This window comes from Narcine bancroftii, chromosome 14 (genome assembly GCF_036971445.1).
Source record: "Narcine bancroftii isolate sNarBan1 chromosome 14, sNarBan1.hap1, whole genome shotgun sequence".
NCBI classification, from domain to species: Eukaryota; Metazoa; Chordata; class Chondrichthyes; order Torpediniformes; family Narcinidae; genus Narcine; species Narcine bancroftii.
In genome coordinates this window covers 56,075,394-56,096,414 of record NC_091482.1, presented here as the reverse complement: position 1 = coordinate 56,096,414, position 21,021 = coordinate 56,075,394, and the positions used below count along the sequence as shown (strand labels likewise).

Genomic DNA, 21,021 nt, shown 5'->3' with positions numbered 1-21,021 from the left:
GGGGAAGAGTGGGGGGTGGGGTGGGGGGGAGTGATGCAGGCGGACCTGCGAGGATGACGGCGGCTGAAGCAGACCGTCCCAGCGGACCGCGGAGGGCGAAGCGGGGAGGGGATGGGCGGGGCGGAGAGGATGGGCGGGGCGGAGAGGATGGGCGGGGCGGAGAGGATGGGAACCAATCAACGGGCAGCCGTCCTCGCTGGGGCCAATGAGCTGACGGGCGGGGTGAGGGGGGGAGGAGACACATGAACATCTTTATGGGGGCATGATCGCAGCATCAGGGCGGAGGAATATCCTTGGAACCACAAATCCAAAGAAGACATCCATCTATTTGATATTGGCAGTTGTGTCCATTTGAATCTGTCTCCAGGGAATCACATCAGGTGATGAATGGCGACCCCTCTGTGAATTTAATCACTTCCTTTAGTTTGTAATCCTTAATGTCCTATGGCTTTTGGGGGCATTTTGCGAAGAAAGCAATATAGCACAAATTAAAAACTATATCGGATACATAAACTTGCACACCCTATTTAACTTAACCTTGGTGCAGTCAGGTAACTTCCAGTTGAATTTTGCTACCCTCAAGTTTCATGGCGAAATGCAGGTTTCATTTATTCATCCCATGGAAATCCCTATAACAGCTTGCATTACAGTCATACTTTTCTGGGGAGGGGGTTGAGAAATTGGTACTTTACAAAATCATGAAAAGTTATTGCGGGCTTAAACTGAAAATAAATCAGGATCTGGCATGTGGTAAAAATCATACTTGCTAGTGATTCACAGATATGCGCATAGTAGTTTTAAAGATAAGTTTGCTTTTAGTTTTGTTCTTTTGAGTCATACTGTGAGTTGATTTTATTGTTATTGAATTTACTTTGGAAAGATTCAAACCAGAAAGTAGAAGGTTGAGTCACAGTGTCATAAAGTCACACAGCATGACCCAGTAGAATCTTATCAGCATTAGTCCTAACAATTCAGCATTTGGCTGGTAACCAAGTGAAGTCAAATTTGTCATATGATCGGACAAGTCATGGCTTGCCTCTCATGGCTTGGCTTCACAAACAAAGATTTAGGAAGGATCGTAGACATGGGCTTGTCCTTCGAGCCTGCACAATGGATTTTGTTTTAAGGTGATGTGCAGTGTGTGCCAGGTTGTTTCTGCCATGGTCTAGCACACGGGAATGGCGATATGGAGGTCCTCAGGTCTTAGCCGTTACATCGGAGTGTCCTTCTAGATGGTAGGCCTGGCAAGGTTAACCTACCAAGGCTAACTAACCCAGTCTACCCATCCAGTTACACCACCAGACACTCGTACAAGTACAACCCGATGAAGCACTGTTCTCCGGTCCTCGCTGCAAACTATGCAGACACAAAACCAGACATAACAGTCAAAACTTACCTAGGACAAGTATTCACATATACATCTTGCACCACATTCCTTAAATTTATATCAATATTCATCTACCTCTCATATCAGAATAAACAAGGAGTGCACAGCTGTTATGGTCGATGAGGCCAAGCAAAGAAAATAGTGTTTGAAGTGGACAGGCAATGTGCAGAGATGTTGGGTGAATTAAACATAATTACGATAAAATCAAAATCAGTTGAGGGCTTGTATCGTACTCAGGCTGATCTCTGAAAGGAGGCAGCATGTTGCTGAAGGAGACATGGAAGGGGCATCACCGTCGGCCCAGAAAGAAGCATGGCACATGGAACTAAAAGACGACAGGGTAACTGAGCAAGGTAAACTTAGAAGAGGTGGACCAAGGAAACTCTACATGGCCAGTGGGTGAATGAGATTGAGAGAGTTATGAGCCAGTGCACCAGATATGATGAAGCAGGGGTAGACTTACACAGTCCAGAATGGAAGATGGCAACCTGTTGATGGGGAGGTCAGTCCAAGCATACCTGGAAGGAATACACTCTTTTTTGCTGAGGCAAATGTTCTGTAGTCCGCAGAGGGTGAACCAGGGAAAGGATGGGCAGGGAAAATAACCGAGCTACATGCAGCCATAATCAATGGCTTGGCCAAACAAGGAGAATGGGGTGTTAGCAAGAGGTTGGGAAATGTGAAGAGATGTTCGGTAAACTGACACACCATCATGATGAAACAGGACCAGGTTGAGAAAGTTTGAAACAGTCACGGTTTGCATAGTGTTTCGGCTGATGGAAACAAATATGGCAATATTAAGTCAAAAGTGTCTGAAAGATAGAATTAGTTTTCAAAAAAAGTTTATTAAAACATTGTTTTAAATTGTTTAAATAGTACAAAATACCCAATCCTTTGTAACAAGGTGCAAAGAAATGGAATCCGTCACAGTTTTAACAGCAGAGGATAAACCACATTTAGCTTATAGTATAATTATCACAAAATAATGCATTTGTGCTTCATTTTGCATTTCACTTGAAATACACAATCAACCATGGCTTAAAATAAACAATTAGGAATACAAACAAATGGCAAACTCCCACCACAGTTAACAAACAGGAAAAAAACTACAAGGAGATGTACAACATTAAAACGCTGCCGTGCCATTAATTCTGCAGCCATTTTCAAAGGTTTACATTTCAAATAGTCAAGTGCATTGTTTATTTTATATTAGGCTTAAGACATTATTATTGCATACTTGAAGTAGAATTTTAACCTTGACCAGGCTCCAGAATTTCCACACAAGATTCAAACAATTAGAAACATTTTGTCTAGTGTTAGAAAATGCAAAATACAATTCATACTGGAAAAACAAGGCAACTTTTTTTGCTGACAAAATATGTGCAAAGTGTTCCCACTTCTTGATTTGAGAATGTGGTTTGGAATTTAATGTTTTCCTTGCTTTCAGTGCTATCAACTGACATGACTGAAGAACTTCAAAGTAACAAATCAGGAATTATAACAAAGTACCATGTACCAAAAGAAATAGGTGTGCACTACAGTCAAAGCCCTGAGAAACATATTGCACCGTTAGATTTCCAAATCCAAAATTAAACTGGGGATCTTAACCAGTAGAAATCAACAGTATGCTGGAGAAAAAAGGAGCTGTAATTCCTGTTATCACTTCCATGGTAAATACTAAAGTGCTATATTCCATAACTACTGTACATTCAATGCAGGGGCGACGCTCAAGTGTTTTTCTGCAAAGTAAACCCAAACTATAGTGATTTGAGTACATAAAAAATTTCAACCACCCAATCTTTTGTGCTCCTTTACTCCAAACACAACCAAGTGAAAAACAGTCACATTTCTCTGCTGAAGATTTCCATTTATCACATCAAGTTGCCAGAGTTTCCAATACATGCTGTTGATTTCGGGATACACCTTGCATGCAAATTTAGCATACTGCCTTGGAATTCAGACACTCCCTATTCAAGTTCTTTGTCAAAAATGGCAAGCGTCACAGTTTAAAAAAAACTCTTGCAAATGCTTGAAAACAAAATACATGGCATTAAAGCCAGTTCATAGAACAATTTCAGCATTTGCAATTACCCCAAGTATCTCTTCCATTATCTTTAGCACCACCACACAGTCCCCTATCTGCGACAGCTATCCAGATAGCATTTAGGAAACATTTCTCTTGTTCAGCTGGCCTGCATTAATCAAGACAATAAATGGATGATTCTGTAGAACAAATACAAGAGTGCAAATTGATAACTGAAAGTCTTTGGTAACTACAAACAAAATATGGCACTATTAATTTGTTCAGCAATTAAAGCAACATTGGTAGTAATTTTAATAACCAGAAAATATCCTCTTAAAAGGAAGCACAAGTGTTTTGGGAGAGAAATGTAAACAGAAACACAAGTTTGTTGGTTCTGCCAACAAGGGTCAGTCTTCGATCCTCCCTTCACTGACAGATATAGTTACATATATATTGCATCATCATCCATCATTATTTATCCAAATATAAAAAAAATTGTCTTACTATAAACAGCAATTCTGAAATCCATTGTATTTGGGTGCTCACAACTCTGGAAAGTAGAGATTTCCATTGTTCTGTAGCATTTGCATTGATTACATTTTCCCTTTTACTTCCCTTTCTCCCCCCCCACCCCGCCTCAGTTCAGGATCAACATCTGTACATCTTCCTGCCAAATGTAACCAAAAGATTATTCAGCACCTTTTCACAACTTTCTTCATAATTTACTTCCTTTCAAACGTTCCTCTTGCACCTCTGATGTGTTCTATACTTCCACTCTGAACTAATCTCATGTTATAGATTATGTAATAGCAATCAAATTTCAAATGATACTTCATGTTGCACCTCTTCAGAATAGGCAGGATTGGGATCAACCTAGAAAGGGAAATAATTAATGTAATTATTTTGAAATTTGTAACAAATCTCCTCAAAGGGAAGAGATGTAAAGCAATACAATTAAAGAACAACTTTGATTATCCGAGATCAGATTCTCCAAAATCCTCCTTTATCCAGAGCCAAACTGACCTCAGGTTAAAATAAAAATTCACCAGTTATGAAACTAGAACAATTGTCCTCATTTCGGGTAACTCCCTCCCCTCTCTTGATCAATTTCTTCTTTACCTACCCCTATTGAGTTTTCTCTTTCACTCTCCCTTTCTGAAACTGTTGTCATCGTCTTCCAGCTGCAAGTGGTTGGAAGAATCCCTTGTCTCAGCATCATCAAGGAGAATGGCCAGCATTTTTTGTGAGAATTGTACATTATTTTTATTCCTTGTTTGTTGCTGTTTCAACACTGTTACAAATGATTTGCTGTTGGCTACTCAGCTGTTTTTAAAAAATGTCCAGTTATCTGAAAAAACATTAATCCGACAAAGGCCTGGTCCCATTTCAGATATTCAGAGTTGTACTGTATAATAATAGTTTGTCATGATAAAAATGACCTCATACACAAGTAGGATTATTCAAAAAAAAATTTGTTCAAACCTCCGAATAAACTGGTGGTGGCTGAAATCTGAACTCTTGGATATAAGCAAATATGGGGCTTCCAAATTCGTGCTCCAAATCATTAGCTTGTGGAAGAGATGGAAAGTACCTGGCAAGGTCTTCCTCAGACACAACATCAGCATAGTTGGGTGGAGCTTTGCAGGAGAAAAAAAAAACAAGTGAGAGCTTTTAATTTGAATCTGTCAATTTTAGAAGACATAACTCAACCTCCTGTTCCTTTCTTTGTATTCTCTGTATTCTTTACAAACCTATTGGAATTCTTTGAAGTAGTGGCAAGCTGGCAAGATAAAGAAGATGCATTGGATGTAACATATTTGGATCTTCAGAAGGCCTTTGACGAGGTGTCGCATAGGAGGCTAATTAACAAAATAAAGGAAACAGTGTGGAAAGAAGATTGGCTGATTGTCAGCAACCAGAGTGAGCATACAGGGATCATATTCTAGTTGGCTGCCAGTTACTAGCAGTGTTCTAAAGAGATAGGTGTTGGGGCCACTTCTTTTTTATATTGTATAATAATGATTATGGCTTTATAGTCAATTTTTTTTTGATGAAGATAGGTGGAGAAACAGGTAACAATGAGAAAACAGGAAAGCTGCACTTAGATTATGACAATGGGGAGGGAAGTGGCAAATTAAATGACAGAAAATGTACAGTATGCACTTTTGGCAGAAAAAAGGATGCCATAGGTGCTCTATGGCTATTAAGGGATTACTTAATAAGTGAGGAAACAAATATTTGAGAACCACTGGTCTGGAACAAGAGTGTATGACAGGATTGAAGTGTGTCTACTTTGGACAGAAATGCAGAGGAATTTACAGGTGGTAAATTTGTGGAATTTGTTGCTAAAGGCAGTTGTGGGGCCAAGTCATTGGGTATATATAAGGCAGAGATTGGAACATTCTTAATTAGCCAGGGCATCAAAAGTGATGGAGAGAAGGCCAGGCAGTGGGAAAATTGATCAGCTTATCATTGAATGGCAGGGCAGACTCAATGAGCTGAATGTCTATTTCTGCTCTCTGTATTTTGGTCTAAACACCCCCTTAACAAACTGACCAGATGCTCTCATTAACCCCTTCCTTGGACAATCCTGAATCCATCTTTTCACAGAGATGCTCATTACTTTATCCATCTCTCCATCTTCTCTGAAACCAAGCAACTTATCAGTAATTATTTCTCTTTATAGATTGACCAACATGCAGGTACCAAGATCCTCTAGATGGTGTTTAAATAAGTTTTCAAAAATACAAATTTTTTTCTTCCTTTTTTCCTTTGTTTTTATGAATCATCTCTCTTCCCCTTATTGACCAGGTCTGACCTATCACTGTTTCACTCCACAGATCATGGCTAACTGGACAACTATTCCAAAACTCGTTTTTATAGGATACTCTAGCAATTGCTGCTTTTGTTTTGTCAAGCAATGTATTAATTATTCACTTTTGTAAATATAACTTACTCAAAATGTTATAATTGTATTAATTTATAGAGAAAGTTTGAAGTTACAAAACCCACAATTCACAGAACATTTTAAAAGGTTATTTGTGCAGATATTTTAAATGAATTGTTTCATTAATGTTTGAGATAGTTAAGTTGATACCTCAAATTGTACAAATCTATAAAACATCTGTGAGTGGCACAGTAAGAGAAGTAGTTAGTTCGACGCTATTATAGCGCCAATGACCGAAGTTAGAATCAAACGCTATCTGCAAGGAGTTTGTACAATCTCCCCACGTCTGCATAAATAGCTGGAATCGGCTTCTACCACGTTGTAAATAAAATTTAAAATGTAAAAACTTAAAATTAGGCTAAAATAGCAAGGATTTTTAAAAAATGTATTATTGCTGGGAATTCTTTATCGCTGCTCAGCTTTCTCAATTAAAACAGTTGTCAAATATCAAAGATACCCTAGAATGAACCATTAACAGCCACATATCAGAAAAGCCAAAAAACCAATGAAATTGTTCAATTCTGGGATGCTTTGGAGATCAGCAGTGATGACAATTGCTTCACTGTCAATTCCAAAATCCAGCAATTCTGGTTTTGTTAATTAGATTTAATTTCACTGTACATAAGAGATATTGTGAAAGGGCATTTACCTTCAGGTTGTTCAGGAAGGGCAAGTTGAAGCCAGCTCATATCCAAACTGAAATGACTATAAACACTAGATGTCCTGCTTCCAAAGCCATTATATGGAATTGTTCCTATAACTATAGGAATCTCCAGTAGCAACTTTTTAGAACCTGGAATATGTACATAGACCTATATGTATATATAAAAAAGATCCATTTGAAAATACATTGCTATTTTATGTTTTACAATCTTTAAAAAAAATTCTCAGAATTATGCATTAATTACTGGTGTTCAACTAGCAATAGAAGGGTAGCATGTTAAATAATTTTTACTGCTACCATATATACCAGTGCATAGGACCACCATGGAATGTAGGTCTTTGTAAAAGACTCCCTCCCTTCCCCCCACCCCCAAATAAGGTCTGGCACTTACTTCTAACCAGTGGATGCATATAAAAGCATATCACAATATTTTAATACCAAATTACCCTGTAAAGGTTTTAATTTTATTAGCATATTTTAAAATAAAGCCTATACTGAGCCAATTACAGTTGGGCCCTGGGTGGGAAGCACTGAGACTTTAGGACACGTGGAAGATTGTGTTGGAGCCAGTAGGAAGATGACAGCAGTGTTGAGACTTTGTTGTCAAGTTTTGGATTTTAGACATGGCATTCAAGACCACCCCTGATGTTAAGGTGACATTTTTAAGTTTTGAGGATTGTCCTATACCAGTATATACAGCTTTAGTTTGTTGAGAGTTCTTAAGAAATAGCCCAGGTATTAACATGCAACAAACATACTTACAGCTAAAGTGTATTCCACCCTGATAATGCTGCAGTCCAAGATGGATGGGTTCACTGGTGGAATTTTGAGACTTTTTCCATTCCATGATTCTGTACTACCAGATGCAACGTGGTTTCCACGAACATTTGCAACCATTTGCCTAAAAGTCTTAGTTTTCTCATTTGCAAGATAAGTCTGGGTTTGAAAAATAGCAGCTTTTGGCATAATAAGGCGAGAAGAACAATTCTCAAATTCTGCATAGATTGGGATTGCTTCACCTGTAGAAAAAATTGCATAGTTAGCACTGGAAAAATAAGATTCCCAAAAAATTCAGTGTTTTAAAAAAATTTAACACTTACCATTACAAAACCCACTTCTTTCAATTTTGGCACTTAGTGATATTGGTCCAGAGGTAAAAAACCAACAACCAATCGTCTTCTCTTTACTCTTTGACACAGAATACTAAAAGATGAAAATATCAGCATTGACCAAATAGTAATTTTATAAAAATCAACAATTTCCAATTAATTAGCACTTTGTGTAGCTGGCCACTGCAATATGGGGAAAACCACTGCTTAGAAAATAGTCTATATCACAGTTTTTCATAACATGAAACTATCATCTATGCATACATCAAGAAATTAGAGTTTTAAAAACTATTTACTTTTTATCCCCCACATCAATTCCAAGAGAATTTGTTTCTGTATATCAAATTTGTGGGATTTATGAATTCTAGAAAGGAGAATCTGCTACTCAAATGGCCATAATAGAGTTGGTATACTATTTGAAACATTGCCTTGATAGTCATTTGCTAAATTAACCAGATTCATTTAAAGGTATCACTCAGGTACAATGCAAACTCATTTAAATGGACCCTATTCAATATTTTACATTTATCCGTAACTATTTCTGTTTATAGGTTGACCATCATGCAAGATATAATGTTTGTGCTAAGATCCTCTGGACAGTTTAAATAAGTTTACAAAAATACAAATCAACTTATCAAATTTATTTTTTAGTTGTTTTCTTTTTTGTTGTTATGCTTTATTTTATTATTAAGCATGTGCTCTGGATTCTTTAATTATGATCATATTTGTAATGTTTTTTTCTAATTTTGTGTACATTGTATAACCGTACCATTCAATTGTTTACATATCATTAAAAATATTTTAAAAAGGAAGAACTTACCAAGAAATATGGTGCATTTACATCAATTTGACTTGTGACAGAGAATTCTTTCTTCACAACTTGATTTGGGGCACAAGGACGCTCCAGTATTGCAGTCACCCAATATTTAACACTGCCATATTTTCCACTGAAGGATGTGACCAATGGTCTAGGTTTTAGAAATTAAAGTGCATTATAGAACTTTGTTGCCATTGGGTTTGAAAGCACAAATCACTTTTACTTTGTAAATAGATCACTTACCCTTGTGGAAGATGAAAACTGAATGGAAATTCATGTTTCCCAGGATGTAATGTGAAGGATCCTTGACCAGCTATAAAGAATGAAGTTACAACACAAAGTAAAATTACATTCACAAGAAATCTTAATGTTACAGCAATAAATAATAGGCTAGTAATTTGAAAAGCTAAACTGCTTCATTAACTTATTTAATGAGACAAGGGTTGCATCAGAGAAACAAAAAGGCAATCTGTGGTGACCTGAAAGAAAGATCATCATCTGGAAAGCCCTGAAAGGGGCAAGTTTCGTTAGCAAGACCCTGGAGTGGCTGATTAAAAAGGAATCAGTTGTGGATGTCCTGGAACAACAAATCTCTCTGAAAACCAACAAGAGCCTTCCTGAGCAGTAAATATTTACCTCAAGCACCAAAGCCTGGTGTACTTTATCCATGTTAAATTCTGTACACAGTATAAGAATTGCCTGCGATCTTGGAGGAATGAGAAGTGAGATTACACTGTGAACCAAATAACTTTTCTGAACTTACACACATATTACGTATACGTGCACTTAGAATTAGAAAACTAATTAGAATTAGTGATAAGTTAAAGTGTGATTCTATTTTCATGTTTAAAGATAATTAAAAGCAACTTTTGTTTAAGTAACCATTTATCTTGGCGAATATCTATTGTTGCTGGGTTTAGGGGTCCTCTGGGCTCGTAACAATAGTAGGAAATTTACTACAGAAGTTAATCGCAGGTTTTCCCATCCGCACCCAGTCTCTTGTTAATTCCAATGTATTTCACTGCAAGCTTGAGGTACAGCCTCTCATGACTAAAATCTTCAAGACCCAATTAATTTAACACCTTCAGATAACTGATTTTTCCAAGTTGTAGGAGAACTAGACGATTCAGATGAAAAGCCACTGGTTTGTAACTGCTCCTTTCACCACACCCGCTGAAAATTTTTTTTCTTGCATCTTGCTTTTATTTTAAATTCCCAATATGCAGCACAATTCTGCTTCTGTGAGAATTGTTCCTTTTTGCTGCTCTTCGAAGCCATCTCGGGAGTTATTTCCTGAACGTTGTTGGTGATATCATCTGCATAAATTTATAGTTCAGCTCAATCAAGTTAAAATTAATTAGAACCTGGTGATCAAAGGTTTAAAAAAAAACACTTTGTGCAGACCAATAAAAGATGTATGGAAGGGAAAAAGTTAAGCACAATCACTGTTGTTCACAGAACGCCATCTCTTAAAATTAATGCTTTTGTCGAGGAAGAGGACTGTTGCAACAACTGGGAAGTAGTCACGTGGATCTACGTCCTTGGTGCTGGTTCAGTTGGAGGATCAAGAACAGGCAGCCCCAAGTTACAAACAAGTTCCATTACCTGGGTCTGTCCATCATCCAAATTTGTACACAAGGCAGAACAGATACTTATGGTTCTTATTTAGCATTCATAAGCTAACATTATAGGCACGCGCTCCAATCGGGTACACGCGCAAATTGGGGAACAGCCCATTTGAAAGTACGGGTTGTTCGCAACCCGGGGACTGCCTTGACGTGGTTTTAAAAAAATATATACAAGGGACCCAGATGAAGCAGCGGAAGAATGGGTCAGCAAGTTTGCAGATGATACAAAGGTTGGAGGAATTATGGATATTGCTAAAGGTTGTTGTGGGTCACAAAAGAATATAGATAGGATGCAGAGTTGGGCAGAAAAGTGGCTGATCAAATTCAATTCTGATAAGTGTGAGGGGGTGCACTTTAGAAGGGCAAACCAGAAGGTTGAGTGCAGGGTCAATGGATGAAACAGTGTGGAGGAACTGAGAGACCTTGGGGCCCCAAACCCATACATCTCTCAAAGTGGCTGCGCAGGTCACTAGGATAGTTAAGGTGGCCTATAGGATGCTTGGCTTCATCAAGAATTGAGAGGCCATGTTGTAACTCTACAAATCTCTGGTGAGACCACACTTGGAGCAAGCAGTGCATTCAGTTCTGGTCACCTCATTACAGAGGGAGCAAAGGCAATTTACGAGGTTATTGCCTGGAGGGGAAAATAAGCATTGAGGTAAAGTTAGCAGAGGTGGGAATTTTGTCTTTGGAGAGATGGAGAGAGGAGACTTAGGAGGTTGACAAGATTCTGAGATGCAAAGATAAGGTAGTCAGCCAGCACCTTTTCCCCAGGGTGGGAGTAACAAACACCAGAAGACATCTGTACTAAATGACTTGGATGAAGAAGCAAAAGGATGGGTCAGAACATTTGCGGATGATACAAAGTTTGGGAAAAGTGCTGAAGGAGGTGTAAAAGGGATAGTTGGGAGGCGACACTGAGGCGTGTTTTGTTTTTGCATAGAGTTGTGCGTGCCTGGAATGCCTTGCCAGGGATGGTGGTGGAGGCTGAAACATTTAAGAGACTCCGAGGCCCATGGATGGAAGGAAAACAGATGGTGACACGGGGAGGGGGGTCGCAGGTTGGACCGGGAGCCTCCCCTGCGAAAGGAGGGGGGGTGGTCGTAGATTGGACCGAGAGCCTCCCCTGCGAGGGTGGGGGGGGTGGTCGCAGGTTGGACCGGGAGCCTCCCCTGCGAGGGGGGGGGGGGTGGTCGCAGGTTGGACCGGGAGCCTCCCCTGCGGGGGGGGGGGGTGGTCGCAGGTTGGACCGGGAGCCTCCCCTGCGGGGGGGGGGGTGGTCGCAGGTTGGACCGGGAGCCTCCCCTGCGAGGGGGGGGGGGGGTGGTCGCAGGTTGAACCGGGAGCCTCCCCTGCGAGGGGGGGGGGGGTGGTCGCAGGTTGGACCGGGAGCCTCCCTTGCGATGGGGATGGGGTGGGGGGGGGGCTGCCAGCCGTCTCCCCGGGTTGGGGGGGGGGGGGCGTTGAAGCCGCGTTACCTGGGGCCTGCCGCAGCACCAGCCGCTCCTGCAGGTAGACCACCTCGTCCCGGCAGCCGGGCGCCGTCGAGCCGTCTCCCCAGCGGACGCGGGCGCAGCCCTTCGCCTCCAGGCGCAGGGCGGCCACAGGCAGCCGGTCGCCCGCCTCCAGCAGCACTTGTCCCGCCACCAGGTCGCCGCTCGAATAGCGCCTCAGCTCGTCCCCGTCGAAGGCGACGCGCAACGTCCTCACCTTCGCTGCCATCGCGGTCGGTCGGGGGGGGGGGGGGGGGAACCACAAGCGAAAAGCCCCCGCTCCGGGGCCCAGCAGGAGATAGTGAGTGGCCGCCGTCACCCACTCCCCGCAGCGGTTCAACACCATGCCGCCGCGTACCCGCCCACCTCTGCTTAAAGCACCTCACCTCTTCGCGCCTATTGGCCGCCCGCGCTCGATTACCTGCCCCCGCTGCCTGCGTCGCTGCTTTTCCTCCTTCTGATTGGTCCAGCCGGCTGCTTCTCAAGCAGCGGGGTTCCTCCCCCCCCTTCCTCCTCCCATCGGCTTGGTTGAGCCGCAGACTCACCTCTCGGCGCTGTCCAGCTGATCAGCGCGTGCTGACCAATCGGAGCCGGGGCCGGCGCACGTGCACAGGGCGGCCATTGGCCGGCGGCGAGCCGGCGGGCCAATGGGAGGCGAGCGCCGCCCGAGTCCACGGGGGCCCTCCCCCCCAACCACCTTCCCGCACGCCGCGGCGTAAACAAGGTGGTCAGCTGGGCCGCCGTCGCCCGGGCAACCGGCGGCCCGGGTGGTGCTGAGCGCAGCTGCCTGGCGATGGCGCTCGGTTCGGGGCGGAGGATGCACGGGCAAAGGTTAGCCGGGTCGTGTTGGGGTTGTGGGGGTCGCACAAATGCAGCGGGGGGAGGGGTGGGGGATGGATGGATGTATTTAGATTGACTGTCAGAGTGCATACAAGTTCAAGTAGCCTTTATTTGCCATTTTAAAACCAAATTGCAAATGTAGTACCCAATGGGGGGTGGGGGGTGGAATGGGGGGTGGAATGGGGGGTGGGGGGTGGAATGGGGGGTGGGGGGTGGAATAGGGGGGGTGGAATGGGGGGGGGTGGAATGGGGAGTGGGGGTGGAGTGGGGGGGTGGGGGTGGAGTGGGGGGGTGGGGGTGGAGTGGGGGGGTGGGGGTGGAGTGGGGGGGTGGGGGTGGAGTGGGGGGTGGAGTGGGGGGTGGGGGGAGGGAAACGAGACAAAGTCCCTCCAAATCCATAAAATGACACCAGACGACACAAAAACAGCGTAAAACAACACAAGCCTACACTATTACTATGCAAGACACTAGACTGCACCCTATACAAAGATACATCTTTCTTCTTCTTTGGCTTGGCTTCGCGGACGAAGATTTATGGAGGGGGTAAAAAGTCCACGTCAGCTGCAGGCTCGTTTGTGGCTGACCAGTCCGATGCGGGACAGGCAGACACGATTGCAGCGGTTGCAAGGGAAAATTGGTTGGTTGGGGTTGGGTGTTGGGTTTTTCCTCCTTTGCCTTTTGTCAGTGAGGTGGGCTCTGCGGTCTTCTTCAGAGGAGGCTGCTGCCCGCCAAACTGTGAGGCGCCAAGATGCACGGTTTGAGGCGTTATCAGCCCACTGGCGGTGGTCAATGTGGCAGGCACCAAGAGATTTCTTTAGGCAGTCCTTGTACCTTTTCTTTGGTGCACCTCTGTCACGGTGGCCAGTGGAGAGCTCGCCATATAATACGATCTTGGGAAGGCGATGGTCCTCCATTCTGGAGACGTGACCCATCCAGCGCAGCTGGATCTTCAGCAGCGTGGACTCGATGCTGTCGACCTCTGCCATCTCGAGTACCTCGACGTTAGGGGTGTGAGCGCTCCAATGGATGTTGAGGATGGAGCGGAGACAACGCTGGTGGAAGCGTTCTAGGAGCCGTAGGTGGTGCCGGTAGAGGACCCATGATTCGGAGCCGAACAGGAGTGTGGGTATGACAACGGCTCTGTATACGCTTATCTTTGTGAGGTTTTTCAGTTGGTTGTTTTTCCAGACTCTTTTGTGTAGTCTTCCAAAGGCGCTACTTGCCTTGGCGAGTCTGTTGTCTATCTCATTGTCGATCCTTGCATCTGATGAAATGGTGCAGCCGAGATAGGTAAACTGGTTGACCGTTTTGAGTTTTGTGTGCCCGATGGAGATGTGGGGGGGCTGGTAGTCATGGTGGGGAGCTGGCTGATGGAGGACCTCAGTTTTCTTCAGGCTGACTTCCAGGCCAAACATTTTGGCAGTTTCCGCAAAGCAGGACGTCAAGCGCTGAAGAGCTGGCTCTGAATGGGCAACTAAAGCGGCATCATCTGCAAAGAGTAGTTCACGGACAAGTTTCTCTTGTGTCTTGGTGTGAGCTTGCAGGCGCCTCAGATTGAAGAGACTGCCATCCGTGCAGTACCGGATGTAAACAGCGTCTTCATTGTTGGGGTCTTTCATGGCTTGGTTCAGCATCATGCTGAAGAAGATTGAAAAGAGGGTTGGTGCGAGAACACAGCCTTGCTTCACGCCATTGTTAATGGAGAAGGGTTCAAACTACAGGGGAATCACGTTGCTCTCCATTGCAGGCAAAATCTTCGCTAGGATTCTACTAAATAGAATAATACCTAGTGTCGCCGAGAATATTCTCCCAGAATCACAGTGCGGCTTTCGCGCAAACAGAGGAACCACTGACATGGTCTTTGCCCTCAGACAGCTCCAAGAAAAGTGCAGAGAACAAAACAAAGGACTCTACATCACCTTTGTTGACCTCACCAAAGCCTTCGACACCGTGAGCAGGAAAGGGCTTTGGCAAATACTAGAGCGCATCGGATGTCCCCCAAAGTTCCTCAACATGATTATACAAAGATACATAAGGTGAATACAACAGTGCAAACAAGATAATAATGAAAAAAAGAAGAGACAATGGGCACATAATAGCCTCTGGATGTTAGTTTGAGTGAGGAAACTGCCACACAGTTCACAATCCAGAGGAGCCCGGGAGCTTTGAAGCCCATGCCAATGGCAGTGGGGAAAAAGAAGACTCCACGTGATGACGCGTGTCGTTTACCCCACCATGCTGCATGATGGAAAAGCAAGGGCGGGAGGACCGACGACCTCCTCAGACGAACTCGCCCGTAAGGCGGCGCAACCTCCCGATCCCCCAGAGCCAGGCGCACGACGCAGGTATCCCCTCCGTGGGACACGCCACGTCCTCCCCATCTCGGCCACCAGCAAGAAGCGACCCCCACGGCAGAGGCTGGGCCCCCACAGCACTTGAGGCTTTGTGGGTTCTTCCCAAAGGTTTGTTATTGCTTGGTCCAATTTTTCCAATTAAAAATTGTGCACAGTGCCTTACTTAAAAAGATACAGGACCAGCAGGTCCAGAGAGGCCGCTGTGGGCTGCTGCCATGCCGCCATCTTGGACCAGTGACATACATGACATCACGTACAACTCTGATTCTTTTTCTTGCAGGCAGAATGACCACTTATTGGTCGTGCAAAAAAACTGTACTCAAGTCAAGTAAGCAAATAAAGAAATGTAAACAAACTGTGCAACTTAGGGAAGGTGGTGCAAGATTTAGAAGGGGTGTGAGTGGAACCTTTTTCACCAGGACCGTGCAAGTACATGGATATATTACTGCTGAGATAGTGGAAGCAGGATCGTTAACCACATTGTAGAACTGTCTCAATGAGCAGTTGAATTGTCAAGGCTCTGAAGGCAACCAGCCAAATGCTGGAAGATGGGGTTAATACAGATAGGTTCCTACTGATCGTCAAGGATGTTCTGGGCCTTATTGCTTGTGTACTTTATGACACTAATACTCTGCTTTCTGCAGTTGGGTTTGAACCATTCAAAATAACACAATAAAATCAATCTGTGCACTATGACTCAATAGATCAAAATGAAAGCAAAACAATCTGTGAATCATAACAAGCATGATCTTACCAACAGTCTAGAACTTGATTTATTGTACATAATAACTTTTTAAGTATCCTTTTCTCAGAAATGTATGTTTGCAATGCAGATTGTTATCGGGATTTGCAATGGATGAATAAATAAATCCTGTACAATGCCCTCCATGAGGTTTGGGACAAAACACTTTTTTCCTTTCCCAGTTTTACATTTGCAGTCAAATAATTCACATGTGATTAAAGTGCACATTCTACATTTTTATTCAAGATATATGTACACATTTTCATTTAACCATGTAGAAATTACATCACTTTTTATACATTTTTCCCCCATTTCAGGACACCATAATGTTTGGGACATTTAGCTTCACAGGTTTTTCTGATTTCTCAGGTATGTTTAATTTCTTCCTTGGTTGCAGGTATAATAGAGCTGGGCTTGCTTCTAAGCATTGGATCACCTTTGGAGTCTGTAATTGCCATTTTTCCGACATGAAGACGAGTTGTGCCGATGAACGTCAAAGAAGCTATCATAAGGCTGAAAAACAAAAAAAAAATCAAACAGCAAGAGACATTGACCAAACCTTTGGATGACCAATATCAACTGGAAGACCTCTACTGCTGATGGCAGAAGGATTCTCAACATAATGAAGAAAAGTCGCCAAACGCCTGTCTGACATCAGAAATATTCCTCAGGAGGCAGGTGTGGATGTGTGAATGACTACTGTCTATAGACCACTTCATGAACAGAAATACAGAGGCTACACTGCAAGATGAAAACCACTAGATAGCCATATTACAGGTTGCCAAGAAGTACTTAAAAGAGCCTGGAGAATTCTAGAAAAAAGGTGGACAGATGAGACCAAGAATAGCATGTATCCTACAGCAAGTCAATGACCCCAAACCACATGCTCAATTTAACAAAGGAGCTTTTGAAAGCTAAAAGCTGGAAAATTATTGAATGGCTAAGCCAGATCTAAATCCCAATGAACATGCCTTCCATATGCTGAAGAGGAAACTCAAGGAGACGAAACAAGTGGGAGCTGAAGTTGGCTGCAGTAGAGGCCTGGCAGAGCATCAACAGAGAAGATACTCAGCACCTGGTGATGTCCATGAATCATAGACTTCAAGCAGTCAAGGGATAAACATGGCTAATACCATGTCCTAAATATTATGGTGCCCCGAAATGAGGGGACTATGTATAAAAAGTGCTGTAACTCCTACGTGATCAAACAAAAATGTATACAAATAGCCTTGAATAAAATCTGGAATGTGCACTTTAATCACATGGGAATTGTTTGATTACAAACGCAAAACTGTGGAGCACAGGGGCAAATGAAGAAAAAAAATGTTTTCGCCCCAAACATAATGGAGGGCACTGTATTTCCACATGCTTGAGTGTAGATACAGTGTGTCATTCAAAATTAACTTATCCTGTCTGCAGTAAAGTTAGGTAAGTTTCTGTATCATTCCTTGAAGGTACTAAAATTATTCTCAGTAGCATTCTTCGCAAAATGGCTCCCAAAGTCATAATAATTACAAATTAAATCAAGTGTTTACATTTATAGAAGGCTTTTTGCTTGCCATTCTCTGAAGTAAGAAGAAAATGCCTGTGAAACACTCACTGGAGCTGGATTCAAATGAAAAATGCAAAACAATTTGTTGTTTTCTTTGGATTTGTGGTTCCAAGGATATTCCTCCCCCCTGATGGTGCGATCATGTCTCTATAAAGATGTTCATGTGTCTCCTCCGCCCCCACCCCCCTGCCTTTCAGCTCATTGGCCCCGGCGAGGACGGCTGCCCGTTGATTCGTTCGCATCCTCTCCGCCCCGCCCATCCCCTCCCCGCTTCGCCCTCCGCGGTCCGCTGGGACGGTCTGCTTCAGCCGCCGTCATCCTCGCAGGTCCGCCTGCATCACTCCCCCCCACCCAACCCCCCCCCCCACCCTTCCCCGTCGGGTCGGTTTCACCAACCAACAGCAGGATTCCTTTGATGGGCAGTTGTGTTCCTGTCTGTCGGAGACGATGCGCCAGTCCCCCCGACCCCTCCTCACGTTGCCCGCCGCTGCCGCCTGTAATAGCTACACGTAACTTGGTTACCTTACTCGACGTTCCCCGCCTTTCACTGCTACACCCTGCATGGTCCGCCTCGGCCACGAGGACTGTATTCCTTTCAGGTCCGCTCCGCCCCGCTGAGCAGCAGGGTGCCACGTTCCTTTCAGGTCCATTTGGGCTCTGTTCCTGTCTCTACGCCTCCGCAGGATACGCCATGATCTTTCAGGACGCCATCTACCCATTCCTTTTTTTTAAAAAAACTTTATTTAAGGGTTTTATCACAGGAATACAAAGTAAAATTACATTTAAAGAAAAGATATAAAATAAAATAATCTAGTTACAATACAACATTAATAACCCAACTTAATTCAATCTATCCCCCCCTACATATACAAGAACTAAAAATCTCTCTCTATATATATATATATGTAAAAAACCCACCCTTCCCCTCTCCCAAAATAAAGAGTGAAGAAAAATAATTAAAAAAAAGATTTATCAGATCTAAAATATCACATCTAAGAACATACTTAAATCAAACTTAATTGCATATACTTAACAAATGGAGTCCACTTCAACTTATAAAAATACATCTTATCTTGGATTGAAAAAGATATCCTTTCCATAATTAAACAAGACTTCATCTCTAAATACCACCTGTCCAAAGTTAGTATATTTCTATCTTTCCAAGTAGACGCTATGCATTTCTTGGCCACTGCTAAAGCTAAATAGATAAAAGAAATCTGATAATCATTTAATCCTAAATCAATTAATGATTGCATATTCCCTAATAAAAATATATCAGAATCTAATACAACACAAATATTATATAATCTATTAAATATAGATTGAATACCTTTCCAAAACTGTTGCAATAGGTCACAGCCATCTACCCATTCCTGTTTCATTGTAATGTCAGCGCAAGTTCACTCACAAGATAACTTCTTGTTGTCCATAATGGAGACACTTGCTCGGTTAATTTCCTCTACAATCTGCCCATCCTGTAAATGGTATTGCGCGGTCCACAATACATTTAAAATATCACCATAGCAGGAAAGTCCAGGGACTATTGGACCCGCGTACGATCACAAGTTCCCCCAGTTTGTGGAATTCTTGATTTGCAAGCCGTAACTTGTCGAGTGGCAGGTGTCAGGCTCGGGCATGTAGAGGAGGTTCTTGGGTGAGTGTGTGATGCCATGTTTGGGTGTGGCAATGGAGAACTAGGGAGTGAAACTCCACAAGAAGTTCGAATACTCCACGGTGTCTAGGTTAAGGGCAGGCAGTTTGGCTTTTCCTTTTTTTTATTTGGTGCACCGTTCCCAAAGACACTGCAATACTGGGTCGATGCGTGGAGTGGACGGAGCAAGCCCCTATTCCATCTCCCTGTTCCAAAAATCAATTTAATATATGGTCCTTAGATAAGGGACGTATCAGATATTAAACTGATAAGAACAGATACTACATTTGATCTTAGTCAAAAGGCCGAGAAGCGATTTTCCAAGGCGTCAGGAACGTTGTGGTGTTCACCAACTGCTGCCCTTTTAAGTCAAGTGAGTAGGCTCTAAGGAATATGGTACTCAGCAATGGCTGGGACACAACAGCAAGAATGAACTTCCATGTGAACTTATTGTCACCAAATTTCAGCGGTATGGTCCGTGTGCTGTACGTATGAACCGTTATTCACCGTAGTGACAATCCTGGTACAGGTGTCAAAGACCAAAGGAGAAAGGACACTAACCTCCGCACCTGTGTTGACTAGAAATTTGCGCTTGGAGAGTTCGTCCTAGACGTAGAGTAGGCTGTTACGGTGGCCAGCCTCCGTAGAAAAGAGCAATGACTGGCCGTGGCATTTCCTGGAAAAGTACAAGGGGGTCGGCAGTGGGGATCTCCAGAACTTTAGCATTGTTGGGAAAAAAAAACAGGTGGTTGTCATGTAGTCATGCTCGTCTCACAGACTTCTTCCTGCAGCCCGTGGCATTGATGAACAGTATTCTGTCATTGTGACAATCATCTGAAATATTACATATACTTATTTTGATTATTTAGGTTATCATCTTGTCCTGTGAGTTGTGTGTTTTTGTTAATGCACCATTGTTTGGAGAGACGCACTGATGTTATTAGGGGAGTGCGGACCGTGCCACCGGGTGATACCATCAGAAGGAGTGACACCAAAATTACTGTCTATAAAATTTTTGGGCCAGTGTTTTAGAAGATATTTATTAATTTTTTAAATAAAAATATCCCTGTAGTTAGTTATAGCAACAAAAACATTTTCATAAAATCAGCTGACATGTACAGTAAAACCTTGTTAGAATGTAGTAGTTGGAGGTCTAAGATTTCATACCGCGTTACAGCCAAGTCATGGAACAGATGCATATATGGCAGAGTGCGGGGCTGCTGGCGTGGGATAGCAGCACTGGGGCTGCCAGTGCGGGTCGTTGGGACTGGGGCGGCAGGCACGGGACTTCAGGGCAGAGGCAGCCAGTGCAGGATGTAGGGGCAGAGGCAGCCGGCACAGGACGCCCCTGCCCAGTCATTCCGCGCCACAGCCCCTGCCCTGAAGTCCCGCGCCAGGGGAAGGGGCAGCGAGGAGGGGGCTGTCAGGCAATGGGACGGGGGCTGTCAGGTGTGGGGAATTAGATCGCCAGCTGATTGTCATCAGTACCCCCCTTAGCAGTTTGGGGTCCACTGACACCCGCACTATAAGCGATTCCGCAGATTAACAAATCGCGTTCTAACGAAGTTTCACTGTATCAATAAACGTAAAAGGCTAAAACTCAATGCTAATTTACTTTTTGAACCTTTTAATGCACTGTGGTCAGAGTGCTCCCCCCACCCCCCAGAATACCCTGAAGAAATCCACACAGACACAGGGAGAATGTACAAACTTCTTGCAGTCAGCGCGGGATTCGAACCCAGGTCCTGATCGCTGGCGCTGAAACAGCGTTGTGCCAACCACTACACCAACTGTGCTCCCCCTGTGGGGTAGGA

General features: G+C 43.5%; 1 protein-coding gene, 1 long non-coding RNA gene and 1 other non-coding gene across 3 annotated transcripts; 1 reads left to right on the top strand and 2 right to left on the bottom strand.

Annotated features, from left to right (window-relative positions):
* Nucleotides 1-2,212: 2,212 nt before the first annotated feature.
* Nucleotides 2,213-12,434, bottom strand: LOC138749650 (arrestin domain-containing protein 4-like). The gene is made up of 8 exons (XM_069911329.1): nucleotides 12,054-12,434; nucleotides 9,191-9,260; nucleotides 8,951-9,098; nucleotides 8,122-8,224; nucleotides 7,784-8,040; nucleotides 7,007-7,169; nucleotides 4,893-5,047; nucleotides 2,213-4,283 (listed from the first exon to the last, which is right to left on the bottom strand). The coding sequence occupies exons 1-8, from the start codon at nucleotides 12,412-12,414 to the stop codon at nucleotides 4,224-4,226; spliced, it is 1,317 nt and encodes a 438-aa protein (XP_069767430.1). The 5' UTR covers nucleotides 12,415-12,434; the 3' UTR covers nucleotides 2,213-4,223.
* Nucleotides 12,098-17,262, top strand: LOC138749651 (uncharacterized). Its single transcript, XR_011348803.1, has 2 exons — nucleotides 12,098-12,899; nucleotides 16,402-17,262. It is a non-coding gene; the product is annotated as an uncharacterized lncRNA (long non-coding RNA).
* Nucleotides 17,263-19,333: 2,071 nt separating this feature from the next.
* Nucleotides 19,334-19,524, bottom strand: LOC138750047 (U2 spliceosomal RNA). Its single transcript, XR_011349039.1, has one exon. It is a non-coding gene; the product is annotated as a U2 spliceosomal RNA (small nuclear RNA).
* Nucleotides 19,525-21,021: the final 1,497 nt, after the last annotated feature.

Coding starts and splice junctions, on each gene's coding strand:
- LOC138749650 (XM_069911329.1), bottom strand. CDS start 12,414: ATGGTGTTGAACCGCTGCGGGGAGTGGGTGACGGCGGCCACTCACTAT. Junction 8,225..8,950: donor TAAATGCACCATATTTCTTG/GTAAGTTCTTCC, acceptor TTCATCTTTTAG/TATTCTGTGTCAAAGAGTAA. Junction 7,170..7,783: donor GGGTGGAATACACTTTAGCT/GTAAGTATGTTT, acceptor ATATACATATAG/GTCTATGTACATATTCCAGG.